At 58.3% G+C, this 19839-nt stretch overlaps 1 protein-coding gene and 1 pseudogene across 1 annotated transcript; one reads left to right on the forward strand and one right to left on the reverse strand.

The window, feature by feature from the left end:
* The first annotated feature begins 3219 nt into the window (after positions 1 to 3219).
* On the forward strand, positions 3220 to 4193 carry LOC144289390 (small nuclear ribonucleoprotein-associated protein B' pseudogene; annotated as a pseudogene).
* Positions 4194 to 9314: 5121 nt separating this feature from the next.
* On the reverse strand, positions 9315 to 15560 carry SHD (Src homology 2 domain containing transforming protein D). The gene is made up of 6 exons (XM_077860426.1): positions 14421 to 15560; positions 13259 to 13364; positions 12990 to 13178; positions 11994 to 12117; positions 10758 to 10877; positions 9315 to 9735 (listed from the first exon to the last, which is right to left on the reverse strand). Exons 1-6 carry the CDS (start codon positions 14715 to 14717, stop codon positions 9549 to 9551), a joined length of 1023 nt encoding a protein of 340 aa, XP_077716552.1. The 5' UTR covers positions 14718 to 15560; the 3' UTR covers positions 9315 to 9548.
* Positions 15561 to 19839: the final 4279 nt, after the last annotated feature.

Consider the following 19839-nt stretch of genomic DNA (forward strand, 5'->3'; position numbering starts at 1 on the left):
TTCAGATTAAAAACAAAAAATCTTTTGGGAAGCGGAGCCCTAAGCAGCATTAGTTTACAGGCCATCTGCTGTCCAGCCTCTGTGGCAGTGGGCGTGTGTGGGGGGAGATTGTGGCAGGAGGTCTGTCATATGGGGGGGGGGGCGGACCAGCCAGGACAGGGGGCCTGGTGGGCCAGGAATGGAGTCCCTGGGCACAGCGCTGGTCCCCCTGGTGCAGTTCTGGGGTGAGTCTTGGGCCCCCGTCCCCTCTGCCCTCCCTCCTGTTGTCCATCACCCCAGCAGCCTGCCCCGGGCTTGGAGCCCCTGGAAACCTCTCTCTGCTCTGCTAGGTAGGGCCTGTTTCTCTCTGGTACTCAGAACCTCACAAGGGTTGAAAGGTTCTAGCAGGATCCTCAGAGTGGGTCCCTAGGGTGAATCTCACACCACGACCTACACACCCAACTGGTGTGAGCTGGCCACGCTGGCCTCTCTCATCTCCACCCTCTGCCACATTCGCTTTCTCCCCCTTGTCCAGCCTGCCAGCTTTTCTTTCTTTATTCCTTCCTTCCTCCTTCCTTCCTTCCTTCCTCCCTCCCTCCCTCCCTCCCTCCCTCCCTCCCTCCTTCCTTCTTCCTTCCTTCCTTCCTTCCTTCCTCTTCTCTCTCTCTTTCCCAGCACACCAAAGTTGATACCACCCCCAGGCCCTTGCACCTGCTGTTCCCTCTGCCCAGAACACTCCTCCCTGGATCTCATCTCTCTAGCATCAATGGCAATGGCACCTCAAAGGCCAGAAACTTGATCCAAATGCACCCCTTCTGGGGGCTCTGACCTCAGATTTCTCATGACCCAAAGCAAACTCTCCTACTCCAGCCCTGCTTCTCCATCAGGGTCCTCCGTCTTGGCCGAAAAGCCACTGCCATTCACAGGGTCCCTGAGGCTAAAACCCTCTTTCCGTCTCTCAGTGTAAGTCCACGCAGCTCTTCTGGGGGCAATGTTCAAAATATATTCAGATTCTGACCGCTTTTTTCCAGGATCCAAGTCCTGGTACACCCAGCCACCTGGACCCCCTGACCCCACAGTCCATTCTTACCGCAGCAGTCAGGGTGATCTTTTTAATTTTTTTTTTTTTTATGATAGTCACAGAGAGAGAGAGAGAGAGAGAGGCAGAGACACAGGCAGAGGGAGAAGCAGGCTCCATGCACCGGGAGCCCGATGTGGGACTCGATCCCGGGTCTCCAGGCTCGCGCCCTGGGCCAAAGGCAGGCGCCAAACCACTGCGCCACCCAGGGATCCCCCTGGGGTGATCTTTTTAAAACTTAAATGGGGGTGTGGGGCGCCTGGGTGGCTCAGTTGGTTGAGCATCCGACTCTTGATTTCAGCTCAGGTCATGATCTCATAGGTCATGAGACCGTGAGATGGAGCCCTGGGTAGGGGCTCCCCACTTAGCGAGGGGTCTGCTTGGAATTCTCTCTTCCTCTGCGCCTCCCCCTGCTGGCATGCTCTTTCTCTCTGGAATAAATAAAATAAATTAAAAAAAAAATAAATTGGACCCCGCCCCACCCCCACCCTGTGGTCTGCAAAGCATGTGTAAGCCGTCCTCTGTCCAATTCCCCTCCTCCTTCTCTCCCCTTCACTCACTCTGCTCCAGCCACAAGGGCCTCCTTGCTCTTTCTCCAACACACCAGCCGTGGTTGTGCCCCAGGGCCTTTGCGTGGGCTACTCCCTCTGCCTGGAGTGCTCTTTCTCCATATTTTCCTTTCTTCCCACGACTGGCTACTTCTTACCATTCAGATCCCCATTCAAATATCACCTCCTCTGAGAAGCCTTCCCTGACCACCCTCCATTCTCTCTCACCTCATCCTCATCCTCCATCAGGATTCTCACTTTACTGACTTTCTGTGTGTCTCTCCTCCCAGACTGTCAGCTCTGGGGGTGGGTGGGCAGGGGCAGGACTTTCTGTCTGTCTTCATCACCCCTGTGTCTGTGTCCCTGGTGTTCAGAACACCAGGCCTGGCACAAGCAAGGCAATATTTGTGTGCTGAGAACTGGACTTGGCACAGAGTCCTTGAAATCTCACAAGTGCCAAAAGAAAGTTAAACCCATTTCACAGATGAAGACTTTGGGCCTCAGTGAGCCATGACCTTGCAAAGATCACATAGCCTTATTGCTGTAGGCTCACTAGGGGATTCACACACACACACACACACACACACACACACACACACACACACAAGCCTTACTTCTTATCCCCTAGTCCTGCAAGGAGCCAAAGGCCTGACAGTGCAGCAGGAGCCCACGTGGCTGCAGGTGACACAGGGCAGCCAGGTGACCTTGGCCTGCCAGGTGATGCAGTCCCAAGCATCTCTGTTGGGTGGGGCCAAGGATGGTGTTTTCTTGTGTAAGCCACATGTCATCAATCGCAGCCTCCGCCTGGGGGTCTGTGGGCCCCAGAAGCAGCCTTCCTGGAAGCTGCGTGGCAATCTCACCCTGCGGCTGGACCACATGAGCCTCAATGACAGTGGGGACTACACATGCCGGGTGGCTGTGGAGATTTCTGAGTTGGAGGTGGCTGAGGCCAATGGCATGCAGCTTCTGGTGGAGAAAGGTATGGGAGCAAAGGTATGGCTTTTGCAACTCAGATGGTCTTAAGATCTAAAATCTCAAACTCCGGGATCCCTGAGTGGCGCAGCGGTTTGGCGCCTGCCTTTGGCCCAGGGCGCAATCCTGGAGACCCGGGATCGAATCCCATGTCGGGCTCCCGGTGCATGGAGCCTGCTTCTCCCTCTGCCTGTGTCTCTGCCTCTCTCTCTCTCTCTGTGTGACTATCATAAAAAATAAATAAATAAAATTAAAAAAAATAAAAATAAAAAAAATAAAATCTCAAACTCCTAGAAACATAAACTCCAAATTCTTCAAATTAGATTCTTAGAAATCCTGCAAACTCAAGAACATCAGAATCTAGAATCACAGAATCAAAGATATGCTGGAACTTATGATTCTAGACCAGGACTCAGCAAACATTTTCTAAAGGGCCACAGAGTAAATGTTTTCTGCTTCGTGGACCAGACGCTCTCTGCTGCAACTACTCCACTCCGCTGCTGTAGCGAAGCCGCCCTAGGCTGGACGGGCGCGGATGGGTGGGGCCGGTTTCCAATAAAACTTTACTTAAGAGTGGCGGGCATCTAGGCCTCTGCTGAGGGCAATCCGGCGGGAATCAGCCATCAGAACCGCCACAAAACTGTGGGCAAGAGCAGCAAGATGCTGATGCTGCAACACATCGACTATAGGATGAGGTCATCCTACAAGACAGCAGATCTTCATTGGCACCTTCAAGGCTTTTGACAAGCATATGAATTTGATCCTCTGTGACTGTGATGAGTTCAGGAAGATGAAGCCAAAGAACTCAAAACAAGCAGAAAGAGAAGAGAAGCGAGTCCTCGGTCTGGTGCTGCTTTGGGGGGAGAACCTGGTCTCAATGACGGTAGAGGAACCTCCTCCCAAAGTTACTGGCATTGCCCGAGTGCCACTTGCTGGAGCTGCCGGGGGGGTCCAGGGATCAGCAGGGCTGCTGGCAGAGGAATTTCAGCTGGTGTTCCAACGCCCCAGGCTCCTGCAGGACTTGCAGGGCCAGTCCCAGGGGTTGGTGGGCCGTCCCAGCAGGTGATGATCCCACAGGGAAGAGGCACTGTGGCTGCTGCTGCAGCTGCTGCCACCACCAGCATTGCAGGGGCCCCGACCCAGTACCCACCCCGCCGTGGGGGTCCTCCTCCACTGATGGGCCGGGGGACACCGCCTCCAGGCATGATGGGCCCACCACCTGGCATGAGGCCTCCCATGGGCCTGGTTCCTCCTGGTTGAGGAACTCTGATGGGCATGCCCCCCGGGCCGCCCCCCCGGGATGTGGCCCCCTCCCCCCGGGCATGTGAGGCCTCCTTTGACCCTTGACCACAGAGTTATGGAAGTAGCTCCACAGAGACAGAGGCGTGGGCCCGATTATCACAGACCTGTTTGTTATGCCATTGTTCTCGGGGTCTCACAGGATTGTCTGGTTTCCCTTTCGGGGCCCCCTCCCCCGGGAATGCGCCCACCAAGGCCCTAGACTCATCTTGGCCCTCCTCAGCTCCCTGCCTGTTTCCTGTCAGGCTGTACAGAGTCCTTTTACTTCCTCGTAGCCTGTGAAACTAGTTTATAATAAACTCTTAAGAATACTGTAAGTGTAAAAAAATTTTTTATTTAAAAAAAACAGGCAGTGGGCCTAATTGGATCCATAGGCAGTAGTTTGCTGAGCACTGTTCCAGAATATCACAATCATAAAGACTCCTGAATACATGTAATTCTGGAGTTTTGATGGAAAACAATCCCATAACATTTTTAAAAAATGTGTTATTAAAGTATACATACAGGAAAAAAGCGTATATTGTAAGTGGCCAGCTTAATGGATATCTAGATCCGTCTGGGCTGCTCTAACAAGTTACTGCACCCCAGGTGGTTTATAGACAGCAGAAACTTTTTTCTCATCAGTCTGGAGGCTGTAAATCCAAGATCAGGGCAGCAGCATGGTTGTGTTCAGGTGAGGACCTTCATCCTGCTTCAACGTTGGTGCCGATCCCTGTCCTCACATGGAGGAAGAGGCAGGGCTCTGTCGGGCTCCCTGCAGCTCCCTCTGCCTGTCTCTCTCTCTCTCTCTCTCTCTCTCTCTCTCTCTCTGTGTGTCTCTCATGAATAATAAACCAACTAATCAACCAATCAATCTTAAAAAAAGAAACAACGCTCATCCCCTTCGTGGGCCTTCACCCTCTGGACCTCATCACCTTCTGAGGTCCAACCTCCTCGTTCCATCACCTCCAGGGGTTAGGACTCGACACAGGGATTGTGGGGGACACATATTCAGACCACAGCACTGGATTTTCACAGCCTGAGCTCACCCCTGAACCACCACCCAGCTAAAGAAACCGTATTTCCCGCCTCCTAGGCCCCTTTCCCCCCACCCAGGCATACACGCAGGATCCCGACGACCAGCTGCACAGACATATTTTGCCCGGCTTTGTGCGCTACCTCAGGGGAGTCAGAGAGCATTCTCTCTTGTGTCTGGCTTCTCTCATTCAACACTGAATCTTCCACTCAACCAGAGGATGCGTCCATCCTGGTCACCCAGCAGTGGATCGTCCTTTCTCTTTGTGGTGGACCCACTGCCACCCATCAATCCAATTTCCTGCGGACGGGCACTTGGGCAGTGTCCAGTTGTTGGGAATCTCAAATAAGGCCGCAGTGAACAATTTACAACCTGCCTTTGGTCAACATCTGTACACATTTTTGTTGCGCCTCAGGCAATTCTAAAATCTCCAGCCGCAAAATAGAATCTTGCAGTTCTAGAATCCTAGGGGCGGAACATTCTAGGCTCTTAGGATTACAGCGTTCTCAGTGGGGAATATTGCTCCTACGGGGGCAGGAATTGGTTCTTGGGGACCAATGAAAATTCTACTTTCTTATGTATAAAGCATAGATGTATGGATAGTACATAAAGAGATTTACACTCTGTGGTTCTAAAGTGTCATGGGAGCACAAAGTAAGACTTTAAAAATCTCTTTAGGGGGATGATATTGAAAAAAGGTTGAGAAATACTGACACAAGGGAATAGATGATTCAAGAACGTTAGAATCGCAGTATCTGAAATATTTTAAATAGCCTTTTAGAATTTTTCAGGACAGATAACTCTAGAATTCAAGAATCTACACTGAAAGCCATGGACTCTCAAGGCTGGAAGGCATTTCCGAGATCAGCTAAGCCACCTGCCTCCATTTAGAGAGGAGAAAGCCTCTGAGGCCCACAGAAGGGCAAGACACGTCCAGCCATGTACACGAGCCAGGGACGCATCCAGCTTTCTGGAAAGCCCAGCTCATACTGCCCCCCTCACTCTGCGTGACTTCCCACTTTGGGCCAAACCCTGCATCGGGTTGGGAGACTCACTCCAGCTGGCCCAGATGGGGCTCCTGCTCTCTTGCTGACTCCTGAGGGCCTCGGCAGAGATGCCCACTCCTCTCCAGTTGGTAGGACCCTCCCACCACCGGCCTCCATGCCAGTACGTTCTGGCTGTCCTGACTGCCCCCACCTACTAGTAATGAGAGGACCAATTACCAATTAGCAGAATCTGGGTAACAGAGGCACCAGGCTGTGCATTGTTGGCATCTGCAGGGATGCGGGCAGGCGTGCATCCAGCTCCACACAGCTGCCTCTCCCCTCCCCTCCCGGCCAGCTGATCAGCAGCCTCCGGGGACCAATGCCAACTTTAAAACATGCAAGATGGGGATCCCTGGGTGGCACAGCGGTTTGGCGCCTGCCTTTGGCCCAGGGCGCAATCCTGGAGACCCGGGATCGAGTCCCACGTCGGGCTCCCGGTGCATGGAGCCTGCTTCTCCCTCTGCCTGTGTCTCTGCGCCTCTCTCTCTCTCTGTGACTATCATAAATAAATTTAAAAAAATTAAAAAAAAAAAAATAAAACATGCAAGATGAAGAGGTCAGGGGCCCTGGGCCTCATCTTAGTCACACCAGGAGCCTTTGGCTGGAGTTTATATCAATTACACAGACCTGGAAACATGTCTCCACTCTGCTGTTCACTGGCTGTGTGACCTTGGGCAAGTTATCCAACCCTTCTGTGCCTGTTTCCTTAGCTATGGGTTATGTGAATTTGTTTTTTTTTTTTAATATTTATTTATGATAGTCACAGAGAGAGAGAGAGGCAGAGACACAGGCAGAGGGAGAAGCAGGCTCCATGCACCAGGAGCCTGATGTGGGATTCGATCCCGGGTCTCCGGGATCGCGCCCTGGGCCAAAGGCAGGCACCAAACCGCTGCGCCACCCAGGGATCCCTTTTTTTTTTTTTTTTTTTTTTTTTAAATTTTGGGTTATGTGAATTTGAAGTAATTATATCTAAATAGTTTATTACAGGGTCTAGAACATGATAAGTCCTCAGTAAACTTAAGTGATTATTTTATGTCTATTATCCTGTTTATTCGAGACGACTCAAAAGTTCAGGCCGGTATAAGCTGTTTCTTGCTTTCTCTTTCTTTTGTCTTTCTTTTTTTCCCCCTGAAACAGAGAAGGAAAGGGGAGCTGAGGTGAGCAACACCTTCTTCAAAGTGGGGCACTGTTGCTGCCTGGTTGTGTAACCCCGGGCAAGTGACTCAGGCTGAGACTCAGTTTCCTTGTATGAAAAATGGGCCTGACAGCAGAGTTGAGCTCAAAACACAGGATCCTGGAGCTCACGGAGGGGATGATGGAGCTCATGATGTCAGTGCTGGGGCTTATAGGATGACAGGGCTTGTGTGGGGAATGGCGGAGACTCTCAGGGGCGTGATGGGGCTCATGACAAGGATGGTGGAGCTCAGGATGAAAAAAAATCCATTTGGCGATGATTTTACAACACTCGAGCAAGGCAGAAATGGGTTGCCACACTTTTCAGAAGAGGAAACAGGCCCCGAGGGACACCTGCCCGGACTCACGCAGCATGGCTGGGGCGGAATCCTGAGGTCTCACGTGGGGTAGGGGGGCGGAGGCTGGACTCGAAGGTGAGCACCCCTGAGACACAGGTTTCTCCTGTGCAGATGGCCTGCGCTCCAACCAGACCTCCAGGGACTCGGGTGAGCCCCGCCCATCGCCCCCGCCCCCCAGGACGCCCCACCCATCGCCCCGCCCCTCAGGACCGCCCCGCCCATCGCCTCGCCCATCAGGACGCCCGCCACGCCCCCTCGGAACGCCCCGCCCCTTCAGGCCGCCCCGCACTCCCCTCCCCAGGACTCCAGGTGGCGCCGCCGTGGGCAGGGGGCGTGTCCGTGGCCGCGGAGCGCGGGGGTCTGGGGACCCAGGTAACCGCGCAGGTGGCGGGGAGGGCAGCTCTTGGCTCCCCCCGGCGATCTTGCCCCCGCGTGGTGGAGGCGGGAACTGCAGCTACTGGACGGGGACGCCGGCCCCTTCTGGAAGGGGGCAGGTGGGGCTGGGGGGGTGCGGGCGAGACCGGGAATAACTGGAGAGGTCCGGCCCCTACGCTCATGTTTTGCAGAAGCCCAGGTAGGCTGGGGAGAGCCAGGCTGTCTCGTGTGATTCTCCGCTCTTATTCTGGGTCGTCCGTCCCTCCCACCTGCAGGGCATCCCCTCTACGGTGATGTCTTTTACCGGCCCCGGGGGGCAGGGGCGCGGGGGGGGGGGGGCCAAAGACGCGCAGCCGTGGCGTGCGGAGGGGAAGGTGCTGGACATCCCCAGGCCGAACCAGGAGGGTCAGGGTCGATCTCCCAACTCCCCCCCGCCCACCCACCCTTCCATCCCTCCCACCCACCCGCGACCTCTCAGCCCCCAGGAGCGCCTGGCCCAGAAGCCTTCCCCCAGCCCCAGGCCCAGGTCGGCTCACCCCATATCTGCTGTTGTCTCCCGTGAACCGCGCCCCTCTGGGCCACAGAGGCCAAGAGGGCTCCTGGAAGTGGGGAGAAGAAGAGAAATCCCAGGAAAGACCCCCTCCCTCCAACGGCCACGTGAAAATGTGACTGATTTCCAAGAGTCAGGGAGTCCAACAGCCCAGCCCAAGACCCCGGCCTCATTACCAGGACGCTGGATTCCTCCCTCACCCCCAGAGCACTCCATAAAGGCTCATAAAGGAAAGCCAGATTTTGTGATTTGAGGGAGTGTTAAAGCTATCTGGGGGGCCGTCTGGGGGCTCCTGAGCCCCAGGACGGCTGAAGGGGTCCGCCGTGGTGAGGGGGCTTTGTGATGACTGGTCAGCGCCCCACTCTCGTCCTCGGAGGCTCATGTCCAATTAGCAGAGAAGTGATTGAGGGCGACCCCCACGCAGCGCCTGGAGCTGGAAGCAACACCCGTCCCTGGGTGGGTTTGGAGATGGAGGGTGACTGACGGGAGACATCGGCCCCGGGTCTCCTGCCCGACTGTCACCTTGAAGTGACACCAGCTGGGCTCAACTCCCCTCCCCCACTTCTGCTGTTTCCATGGGGACAGATGTCCTTTCCGCAGCAGCATCAGGCCGTGGCTGCCCGCCTGTCCCGGTGCGAGGGAGGGGCGGGTGGGGGCAGGGCCGGCCTGAGAGCCTCCCCCCTCGGTTTCTCCATCTTTGTATCTGTCGGTATCAGCTGCGTCTCCGACCTCACTGGCTCTCTCCCTGCCTACCCCTACCCCTTACTGGTGGTCCCCCGCTGTGAGCAAGTCAGGCTTCACCCCATGGGGCTCATCCCGGGGGGAGCTGGGGATGCCCCCCCACCACAAGGGTCTAAGGGTCACTCCCCCTCTTCTTTCCCCAGGGCCGGGATCCCCACCTCCCAGAAAGGACACTTGAAACACACAATAACTTATTTATTTTCCAGGCCAGAGGAGTGCTTGGAGACACAATCCTGGAACCTAGAACCCAAGAGAAGGCAGAGAAGGCAGCTCTGATGAAGAGCCGGGGCCTGGAGGCGAAGCGAGTCTCTCCCCCTCCCTCCGGCCTCCTCCAGGACTGGAAAGACCTCCAGCGTTTGTGGCCAGTAAATCTGGGCCCACGTGGTGCAGGGCAGGGGCCGAAGGTCCTGGGGTCAGGGGGTCTGCGTGACCACCGGGTACAGCAGGGCCAGATGCTCAGCGCCCTGCACGGGCAGCGGCCGGGAGCTGTAGTGGAGGACCAGTTCCGGCACGCTGGCGAAGGGGCCGCTGTGCTGCCCCAGCACGAACTGGCTCTCTCGGGTCCGTGCGAACTTCAGGTGCAGGAAGCCCTGGCTGCTCCTGGGGGACAGGCGTCACAGAGTGCCTTGATCACCCCAGACCTGCTCAGGCTCTCCGGCCCTAAAGCTCCCCTCCACACACACACTCATGGCCCCAGAAGCTGGGGCCTGGCATTCCCAAATATTTCCAGAAATCGGCCTTTCGGGTGCCAAACCATGGGCTTGGTCCACATCGGCAGGGCAGGGACGTGCCTGTCGGCTCTGAAGGCAGGCTGGAGGTCCTGCACGTTTCCTCCAAACCTGAGCCCTTGCACTACGCTTCCTGGGCCCCCCACGGGTTAGCCCTCGGTCTGGGGTCCCTCTCCTTTCTTCCCTTTCTGGTGAGTGGAATGACATTGAGCCTGGGAATGATCTTGTCATCATTAATATGGATGAAACGCTTCCTGTTGCCAGGGCACTAGTCTCAACAATTCTTTGTGTGTGTGTGTGTGTGTGTGTGTGTGATTTAATCGTGGCAGTATTAACACAAAGTAGGTGCTATTCGTAGCCTCATTTCATAGATGGGAAAAGCAAGGCCCAGAGAGGCCGAGTAATTTAGCAAAGACAACACAGCTGCAGAGTGGCAGAGGCAGGATTTAAACTGATTCTCAAAGTCCTCTGCAATCTTGTCCTTTTATGAATCTCACACTCAGATGCCTTGTCAAATTGGGGGGCTTGTTATAATCAGACACAGTAAGAATCTGAGGCAGAGAAGCTCGTAGAATCAGGATCTCAAACTCAAATGCCCACAGGGTCACTCGGAGATTCTGGTCCTGAGAGACGCAAATGGATATACTTCAACTTTTGGACTGGGGGGTCGGGGGGTTTGAAGGAAATACCTAGTTTCCCACCTCACCCACATTCTAGATCTAAGGTATGGCTTCCACTCCACCTTCTTGCATACCCCCGGTGACAAGGTGCTCATTCCCTATTGAAATCCTGCCTCTGGCCTCCCTGGAAGCCCCACCCACTGGCTGCTGGAGCCACCCTCTGCTCCCGGGTAGTCCGGTGAACCTCGGTCCCTTCAGGGGGCTGGGGCCTCACCTGAGGGACAGGGAGCAGTCCTGGGGACTGGTCTCGCTGAGACGCACGAGGTAGCTGCCTGCCTTGCAGAGAGACAGGAGGTTCTCGGCATCTGCCCGACTCAGTGGGCCGTGAAACCACCTAGGGGGTGGGGGCAGATGTCTCTTAAAGGGCGATCCCCGCAGATGCACCCTGGGGTGGGGTGCAGGCCCAGTCCGGTTCCAGGACTTGTGACCTCCAGGCAAACAAGTGAGAACAATCCCCCGGGTTTCTCAGGGGGAGCCTGGTTTTCAGGCAGACAGTTTTCCCTGTCAGGCAGCTGAGCCCAGGCCCACTGGGGCTGTTCCCTCCGGGTTACTAGACACACCTGACCTTGACCTTCACTGGCTCCCCAAGGCTAGGTCCCCCTTGTCCTGTTTCCACTTCCCCTCTAGCGAATCCCTTGCATCTGGCTTTCTCCAGATTTGCCACATCCTGCGTCCCCACCCGCTTGCACCATCCTTTACTGAATATTTCCATTGCGCGTGCTCACAGTGAGCTTCGCAGTTGCGAGCCAGGTCTCACAGACAGAGGAGCGCCAAACAGACTTCGCGGGTTTTGTATTGAAAAAAAAAAATTGAACAGAGCAACAACTTCTCCCCCTGTGCCTCGCTGTCCCCAACCCCCAGCAGTCAGTTGTGCCCTCGGGCCCAGCGCAGTGGGCTTTTAGGGAGTTCCTGGAGGAACTGGGAGGTTGGAAAGAAGACCCAGGCCCTCCCAGCTGGTGCAGCTCACTCCAGCCCAACGCTGGGACTCCCCCCTCAAAACCCTGTCGCCTCCTACTTCCATCCCAAGATCCCCTGGGGGTGAGGATGAGTTCTGTCTCTTTACTCTCGGGCTCGCTCGTGGGCATTATCCAAGTGAACGGAGGACATCCACCCTTTTAGTCTGTTTGAGCTGGACGCCGTCTTGGGGGTTTTGAGCCCTAGGTTCAGAGAGGTTAAGGGACTCGCCCAAAGCTGCACAGCCAAGAGATGCAGAGCAGAGACTGGAACCCAGAATCTGATGCCAGAGGAATGAGACACCCTTTGATTCTGCTTCGTACCTAGCTAGGTGTCCGACACACGGCAGGCTCTGGCACCCAATGAAGATGAGTTGAAGACGGGAATGAAGCGAATGAATGACTCGTTAATTCCCCCAACACCCCCCCACCCAGTCCGAGGAGTCTGCAGCTGGGATGGGATGGGGAGGGATTCCACCGTCAGCTTCCCCACTCACGGCTGTTTCTCCAGGGGCAGGGCCGGGTCCACGCGCTCAGCGGCCTGGGGACTCCTGGACGGGGGTCTCCGGAGCTCTTTGGCAGAGCCTGGGGTCCTTTCCCACTCGGGACTGTCAAACTGCACTGGAGGGGGAGGGTCAGAGAAGGCAGTGTTAAGTCCAACCTACCTGGGAGGGCTTCCTGAAGAAGGGGTGTGGTCACTCCTCTGAGCCTGGTGTCCTGAGGGCAGGGGCCAGTCCGTGGGGGACAGAGAGGGACAGAACGGAGAGCAGGATGCTGGTTCTGCACAGTCTGGCCAAGTCCTAGATCTGTACTCCACCCCCCAGCCCCACCCCAAGATACGGGTAGACAGATAGAGCCAGGCACCGAGCCCTCCGGGTCCCTCCCAGCCACACAACTTCTGAGGCCAAACTGGGTTCGCACAGCTCTTCCTGGCCCACGTTATTGTATTTCTTAAAGCTGCCCGTGTTGCTACCTTTTTTACAGAAGAGGAAACTGAGATCACAGACTTGTCCAGGCTTCCCCAACTCAGCACTTGACCCCAAGTCCACCTAAATGATAGCTGCTAAGAAATGTTACCCTGACCCCCGACAGCGCCTCTAGCACTGTTTACATGCCCCCTGTTCTGTAGGTGCTGTAATGACCCCCATTTGATGGGTGAGGGCACCAAGACTAAAAGATAAAGCACCTTGCCCCAGTAAGTGACACAAATCCAGGTCTACCCTGATGCCAAAGCCTATCCCTGCACTACCGGTGCTCTAGAGGAATTTCTGTCTTCAGGGGAAGATACAAGTTGTCCTAGGAAGAGAAATGTATGATGATCAGCCATTCACACTTTAGCGAGAATGCACAAAAATGACCACAGTGTCACAGTGGCAGGTGATTGGGGTCTACTTTGTAAGTTGAATCAGAGACTATGACCAGAGCAGGCAATGGAAGGACGTGGACACTCAGGGCCTGTGGAGGGAGGGTCAAGGCCTGGGGCGGAGGGGCACCTGCAAATGCCTTGGAGATGTGGTCCTTCTTCCACTCCCAGGGCTGGTCGTACTCATCCGCTGGCCGCTCGTCCTCCTGAGGCAGCCGGCTCTGGCGAGGTCTCCTCCCGGAAGGGGCCCCATCTCCTGGGTCTTGGTCCTGCTCCTCGTAGGGAGTGTCATACAGCTGAACCCCCTTGCATGGCAGGTCTGGGGGCACCAAGAACACTGGTCAGCTCCCACACCCACCAGGGGCCTCCGCCCCCTTCTCCCCAGCCCCGCTCTCGCACCGCTCACGGCCCGCTGGGCATCATAGGGCTCCATGTAGCCGTCATCTGACGGTGGCGGATGAGGCTGAGCATCAAAGGGGTCTGAGTATTCCGTGTCGAGTTCCAACTGGAGAGAGAAGAAGGGACTGGCAAGGGCTGGGGGGCAACCAAGCCCAGCCATGGAACCCCCTCCCCGGGGATGGCGCACCTCTCTGGGTTGGCTACCCCTTCCCCTCCACGAAGCTCATTTCCTCCTCCGAAGCTCATTTCCTCCTCCGGGACAGGGAGTCCTCTCCCCCACCCACCAGGATTTGCACACAGATGCCAGCTTCCCCGGCTCCCTGCGGTTCTGACCCTCCTCGACACCCCACCTCTGTTAAAACAGACAATTGTAACGTCTATCAGCTGCCAGCGCTTCACATGTGTTTCCTTGTAATGCCAACACCCAGTGAGCACATTATCCCCATTTTACAGATGGAAAAAACAAGGCACAGAGAGGGTAAGTGACTTGCTAAGGGTCACACAGCTGGTAAGTAAGAGGCAGGGCTTCATCCCAGGTGGTCTGCTTCCCAGGGTCCCTGCCTCCTCCTTCCTTCCTCTGTCCTCCTAAACACTGCGCCACACAGCCTCGTGGGACCCCCCTCAAATCCTGTCTCTATGGAGGGTTGGGGGACGACTCCCTGATCCTCTAGGGAAAATATTGAAAAAGAAAAAAAAAAAGGATGGGCATTGGAGGCAGATCTGCGTCAAGGTTTAACAAGCTAGGGCCATGTGACCTTGGGCCAGTTGCTTGTCTTCTGTGAGCCTCAGTTTCCACTTCCGTGAAATGGGAGTAGTAACAGAGGAGGGGCATCGTGGTTGAGGGTGCTCCAGGGCTCGCTAGGGGAGTGACTCAGATCTGAGCAGAGGGGACTAGGGGTTAGGAGCAGGGAGCAGGGGGACAGGAGGACAGGAGGGCAGGAGGACAGGAGGACAAAGCAGGGCAGAGAGGTAGTGGGACAGCCAGTGCTGCGCCCTGGGAAGGGCCACATACCGAGCTCCCTCTAGCAGGTGGAGGACGGGGGCGTCTCTGGAGGTGCCCTGGCCTGCCCCATAAAACAAGCTCCCCACATCCGGGGAGCCCAGCCTGGCCCTCCCCGCCCAGCGTCCTGGGGCCGCCCAAGCTTGGGCGGGAGCCACGCACCTCTTCCCCGGGGCCGCCCAGCAAGACCTTGGCTCTGGCCATGTCCGCAGCCTCCACCTTGATGAGCCGGTGCTTGGGAGAGTCGTACTTGGCGTCTCCGGGACCCTTGCAGTCCCCGGGGCCCGCAGGGTCCGGCTCCAGGCGGCTGTCTGAGTCCTCGTAGGGGTCCTCGAAGTCCAGATCCTTCTGCTCCCGGTAGGCCCTCAGAATGTCGCTCTCCGTGTAGTCGGGGGTGGGCGGCTGCGGAGGGGGCCTCCGGCCGCCAAAGCTCAGGTAGTCCCGGAGCCACTTGGCCATCTGTGCGTGTGTCACGCCGAAGCTGGCCACTGTCGGGGGGGCACCCACATGCCCCCTTGCCAACCCCCCTTTCTTCTCCGCAGAGTCCCCAGGGAGGAGGAGGAGGTGGAGAGGAGGAGAGGGAGGAGGAAGGAACGGGAGGGGGAAGATCAGGTGTGTCCCCGGGCTGGGCTCAGAAGGCGGTGGAAAGAGGAGAAAAGAGGGAGACAGAAGAGGGAGGGAGGGGAGGAAGGGAGCCAAAGTCCGCCTCAGCCCGGCTCCGCAAGGGCGGGCGGGGAGGGGGCGCCCCGCGGGGCCCTGAACGCCGAGCGCCGGGGGGTCGGGCCCGGGCGCGGGGCATCCAAGGAAGCGCGCGGAGTTTCCGCGGGAAGCGCGGTCCCCGCGCGCGGCTCGGCCGCCCGCCGCCTCCGGGAAGCTGCGGGATTCGCTTCTGCGGCCCGGAGGGGGGGGGAGCGGGGGGCGCCCCCAGCCCCGGCTCAGCCCGGACGCCTGGGTTCTCAGCGCAGCGGGCGGGCTCCCCCGGGGCGCGGGCGCCGCGCGCAAAGTTGGGGGGCGGGGACGGTGACCCCCGCGCGGCGCATCCTTTGTTGCGCTCGTCTCCGCTCGGGGGGAGCCCGGGTCCCGCAGCCCCCGGCCCGGCCGCCTCGATCCGGCCCCGGCCTCCCGCACAAAGGGAAATAAAACCTCCTCCAATCCCCCTTCACGCTTTCGGAGAGACTTTCCCCGCCGCGGCCGGGAGGTGGGACTTTGGGGAGGGGGCGCGCGGGCGGACGCCCCAGCCCCTGGCGGCCCCTGGCGGCCCCCGGCCGCGTCCCGGGCGGCGACGTCAAGGCTTCCCCGCCTCCCCCGCCGCGGCTTCCCCCGCCCCTCCGCTCCCCCTGCGCCCCCCTCGGAGGTGACTGAGACCTTCAGCTGTTCTGGGAAGGGAGGGGAGCCGCTGCCCGCCGCGGGAGGGGGTGCGGGGCGGGCGTCGCGGGCCGCGGCCGCGGCAGCTGGACCCGACCCGGAGGACCGCGGCCGCACGAGCGAGCAGGAGCGGGAGGTGGGAAGCCACGGGCTGCCCCTGCCCGGGAGGGCGGGGGGCGCAGGGGCGGGGGCGGCGCGAGAGGGAGGCGCGGGGGCAACTGGGGAAGTGGGGGGTCTGGAGGTGCCCGCGAGAGGGGTGGACTGACCAGCAGGGGGGGCGGGGGCGACCACTGTTGAGGGCTGAGACTGAACCGCTATCTGGCGGCGCAACTGCCCAGCAGATTGTTCTAGAGGTCACCGGCTCAAATTGATATTGATGCAGCTGAAGGAGGCCGGGAGGCAACGGAGAGGGGGGGGGTGTGCGTCTGGCGCCCCCTCCCCAAGAGGACTCTCCTCTGCACGCCTCCCCCCGGGGGACTAATTGCAGCCGGGGGGAGGGGGCTGGGGCAGCTGGCCGCGGCCAGGGAGATGGTATCTGTGCCTGGCGCGTGTCCTCAGCATCTGTCCCTTTGTGGCTCCTGGGGGCGGAGGCAGGGAGGGGGGCAGAGATGAGAGGGGTCTCCCCGGCCGCCTGCCTGTTGGCGGCTGCAGCTGTCTGGGGGCGAGGCCGCTGGGACGTTGGGGCAAGGGAAGCCGCGAGGTGAGCGGGCCCATTCCAGGGCAAACCGGGTTTTTCTTTCTTTCGGCCTAAGGCGGCTTGTTCAGCGCCCCTTAATATTGGGAAGTAAGAGAGAGGGGTGGTCATGGGACTCGGGGTTCCCTTCCCCGGGCGCCGCGCACCCCCCACCCACGGCCCCCAGGGCGGGCTGGTGCCTGTGGCTCCGAGGGGAGGGAGGAGCAGTTAGAAGTCAGAGCTGACACTGTTGGGAAGATGCCCCTTGGGAAGAGCAGTGCGTCTGTGCCTGCTTTCCCGCTTTCCCACAGGGGTTCTAACAGGGAACCCCCAGGGAGCTCAAGGGGAGCAGCGCCAGCAGGGACTGAGTTATATTTTTCCCCACGGAGAAACTGAGGCACAGGCAGAGGGAGGACCTGCTCAGAGCCAGCCCGCAGCCCGTGTCCGCCTGCGCGCGCGCCCCGATGTGGCCCGGCTGGGGTGGCACTGGGGACCCACTGCGGGGTCCCCGTGGCATCAGCGTTTCTCCGCCCCCACTGCTCGCCCCATTTTCCAGGCGACGAAACCGAGGCCGCCGCTGGCCGGGGGAGGCGCTGGCGGCAGCAGGGCCTTCCGCGCGTCCCCTCCCCTGCTTTGGCGGGTCGCCCTCGTGAACCTGTTGAACTCGATCCTGCTCCGCAGCGCGTCCAGGCCCCCGCCCCCCGCCCCCCGCTCGGCGCGCGGCGGCGTCCCGGGGGACCGCCGGGGAGCTCGGCGGGTAATTGTCCTGTTTTCTGCCAGCCGCCAGGCAATTCCCGGCTCGGGGATGAGCTGTTGACAGATCTCATCAAATCCGAGCCCTCTCCCTGTCGGATAAACACGAGCCGTCCGAGGTATAAATATTTGAAAGGGGCCTCCTAATTACGGCGCGCGTCCGGAATGGCAATTCGGGGCCCCGCGGGCAGAATCAAACGGGCGTTTGACTTTCCTGCGCTTTTGAGCCGCGGCTCCCGGGGTCGCCCCCGCCCCGCGCGAGGAGAGGAGCCCCGGAGGCCCTGCAGGGGAGGAGGCGGCCGGGGCGGGGGCCTGACCTTGCCGTGCGCCCTTGAAGAGCCGCGTGAACTCCGGGGCTTTCTGCGTTCAGATGGGCCTTGGAGGGGGTCACTGCAGGGATGAGGCGAGCCGCTGGGGCGGTCTGGGGGTCCTGGGCTGCGGGTTCCCCCTTCCCCCAGCACCCGTGGCCTGGGAGGCAGTGTCAGGGGGCATCTCCTGGATCCTGGCCCCTCCCGACCTCGGGTGGCGTGACCCGGGCTGTCTTCCCACCGCTGAGATGGCAGGGAAACAGCTAACCTCGGCTCAGGGCTTCGGGGCGCCCTCTGAAGCACCCCCCCCCCTTTTTTAATTTGAGAAACAATTCACATACCCTACCATTTGCCCACTTGAAGTGTGCATTTCCGTTTGAGAACGTTCACAAGATCATGCAACCATCGCCACTCATTCCAGAACATTTTCATCACCCGCGCCCCCCCCCCCCCCCCCCCCAGAGAAGAAGCGCCACTGCTGCTGGTACTCTCGTTCCCACTTCTCCTGCCCCTGCCACCTCTAATCCGCTTGGTCTCCGTGTATGAGCCTGTTCTGGCACATTTCATGTAAATGGAATCACATGCTATGTGGCTTTTTGTGTCTGGTTCTCACCGTGTTTTCAAGGTCCTTCCCTGTAGGTGTGAGTGCCTCCTTCCCCTTGTGGCCAAATGGTGTTCTATTGCATGGCACACAGTAGGTGCTCAATATATGCTTTAGGTGGGTGGGACCTTAAAAGGGAGCCAGATGGGGTCCCTGGAAGAGGGGGGCTGTGCTTGTGTTCTCCGTCCCCTCACCCTGTCTCATGGAGCAGGATGGAGGGGAGGATGGGAGCCAAGGCACCAGGATAAGAAAGGAAGGCTCATGGTGGAGCCTAATAACTCCTAATCTGTTGGAGGAGACGTAGCCCTGCCCTAGGAGCTCCTACTATGATAGGAGAGGCAGTCTTTGCCCTAAGAAGCTCCTAGACACAGCCTTGCCTTTTAAAACTTGCAGTCTGATGGGAGAGGCATGGTCTTGACCTCAGAAGCCTCAGTCTGATGGAGAGGGGTGCATGCTTTAATATGCTCCCAGTCTGACAGAGGAGGCATGATTCTGGGGCACCTGGGTGGCTTGGTGGTTGGGCATCTGCCTTCAGCTCAGGGCACGATCCTGGGGTCCTAGGATTAAGTCCTGCATTGGGCTCCCCGCAGGGAGCCTGCTTCTCCCTCTGCCTGTGTCTCTGCCTCTTTCTGTGTGTCTCTCATGAATAAATAAAATCTTAAAAAAAAACAAACAAAAACCAGGAGGCATGATTCTACTCTCTGAAGCACTCAGTCTGATGGAGGAGGCATGTGCTGATTTCAGGGCTTCCAGTCTGATGTGAGAGACATGGTCTTTCAGGTACCCCTAGTCTAATGGAGGAGATAAGGGCTTATCCTTAGAAGTCCCCATCTGACAGGGCAGGCATGGTTCAGCCTTCAAAGACACCAGTCTAATGGAGGAGACGTAGCTCTGTTGTCATGATTGCCTAATCTGATGGGAGAGGCATGGTCCCGCCCCTGGAGGCTCTGTCTGCAGGAGTTGCACACTAGAGTGTGGTCATTAAAGGCCTTGTGGTCACAAACCCGGGTCTTGTCCCTCACTCACTTCGAGTCCCTGACCAAGGAGCGTCCCCTCCTCTGTAAAACACAGCAGTAACAGAGCGTGTGCCCGAGGGAGTGAGCGGTGAGTTTGGGTGTAGAGGGAGCTCGGTGCAGAGGCTGGCGAGCAGTTAGAGCTTGGGAAACAGGGCAGTGGCCCTGTGTCTATGTGAAGCCCAGGCTCAGGTGGAATGGGCTCTCGCAGGGGCAGGCCACCCCCACCAAGTCCCTCTGTTGTGTGCAGCCCCCAGGGGGGCTGATGGAGGAGATTCTGGATGAGGCCTGACAGCTCCCCAGGATGACAGACATGGAGAGCATGGAGAAAGGGGGTTGTCAGCAGCGATGGGGGAAGGGCAGGCTCCAAAGAGCAGGAGCAAGTCCAGCAGATGAGGCGGAGAGCAGGCAGGTGGAGGCCCTGAAGGATCTGTGCGTGCACACAAGACCCTGATGTGTCACTACCTCTCTGCTCACTTGACCCTGGGAACCCCCACAGGGAACCAGGGCCAAGAGCATAACAGCTACAGGTCATAGGGTGGGAGAATGAAGCATAAAAGCCCTCAGGGAGAGACGACTAAGACAGTTCCAGCCAAGTGTGTGGGAGGGAGGAGGGCTCAGCTCCCTCATCTGTGAATGGGGAGACACCCACGAAGTGCCTGGATGGTCTCAAGTGCTGGGGCCTCTCTCATCAACACAGCTACCCTTGCAAAGCCCACTGTTGGTGGGGGGGGTCTGGCAGGTAGACTCTTGCTGGCCTCCAATGACCCTGATCTCCTGGTGATCCCAGCCGGAAGGTCAGGGTCCCTGAACATGTGATCCCCTCCCCCTGAATGTGGCCGGGACCTGTGGCTTGCTTCCAACCAGT

The sequence above is a fragment of the Canis aureus genome, chromosome 19, assembly GCF_053574225.1.
Source record: "Canis aureus isolate CA01 chromosome 19, VMU_Caureus_v.1.0, whole genome shotgun sequence".
Lineage (NCBI taxonomy): Eukaryota > Metazoa > Chordata > Mammalia > Carnivora > Canidae > Canis > Canis aureus.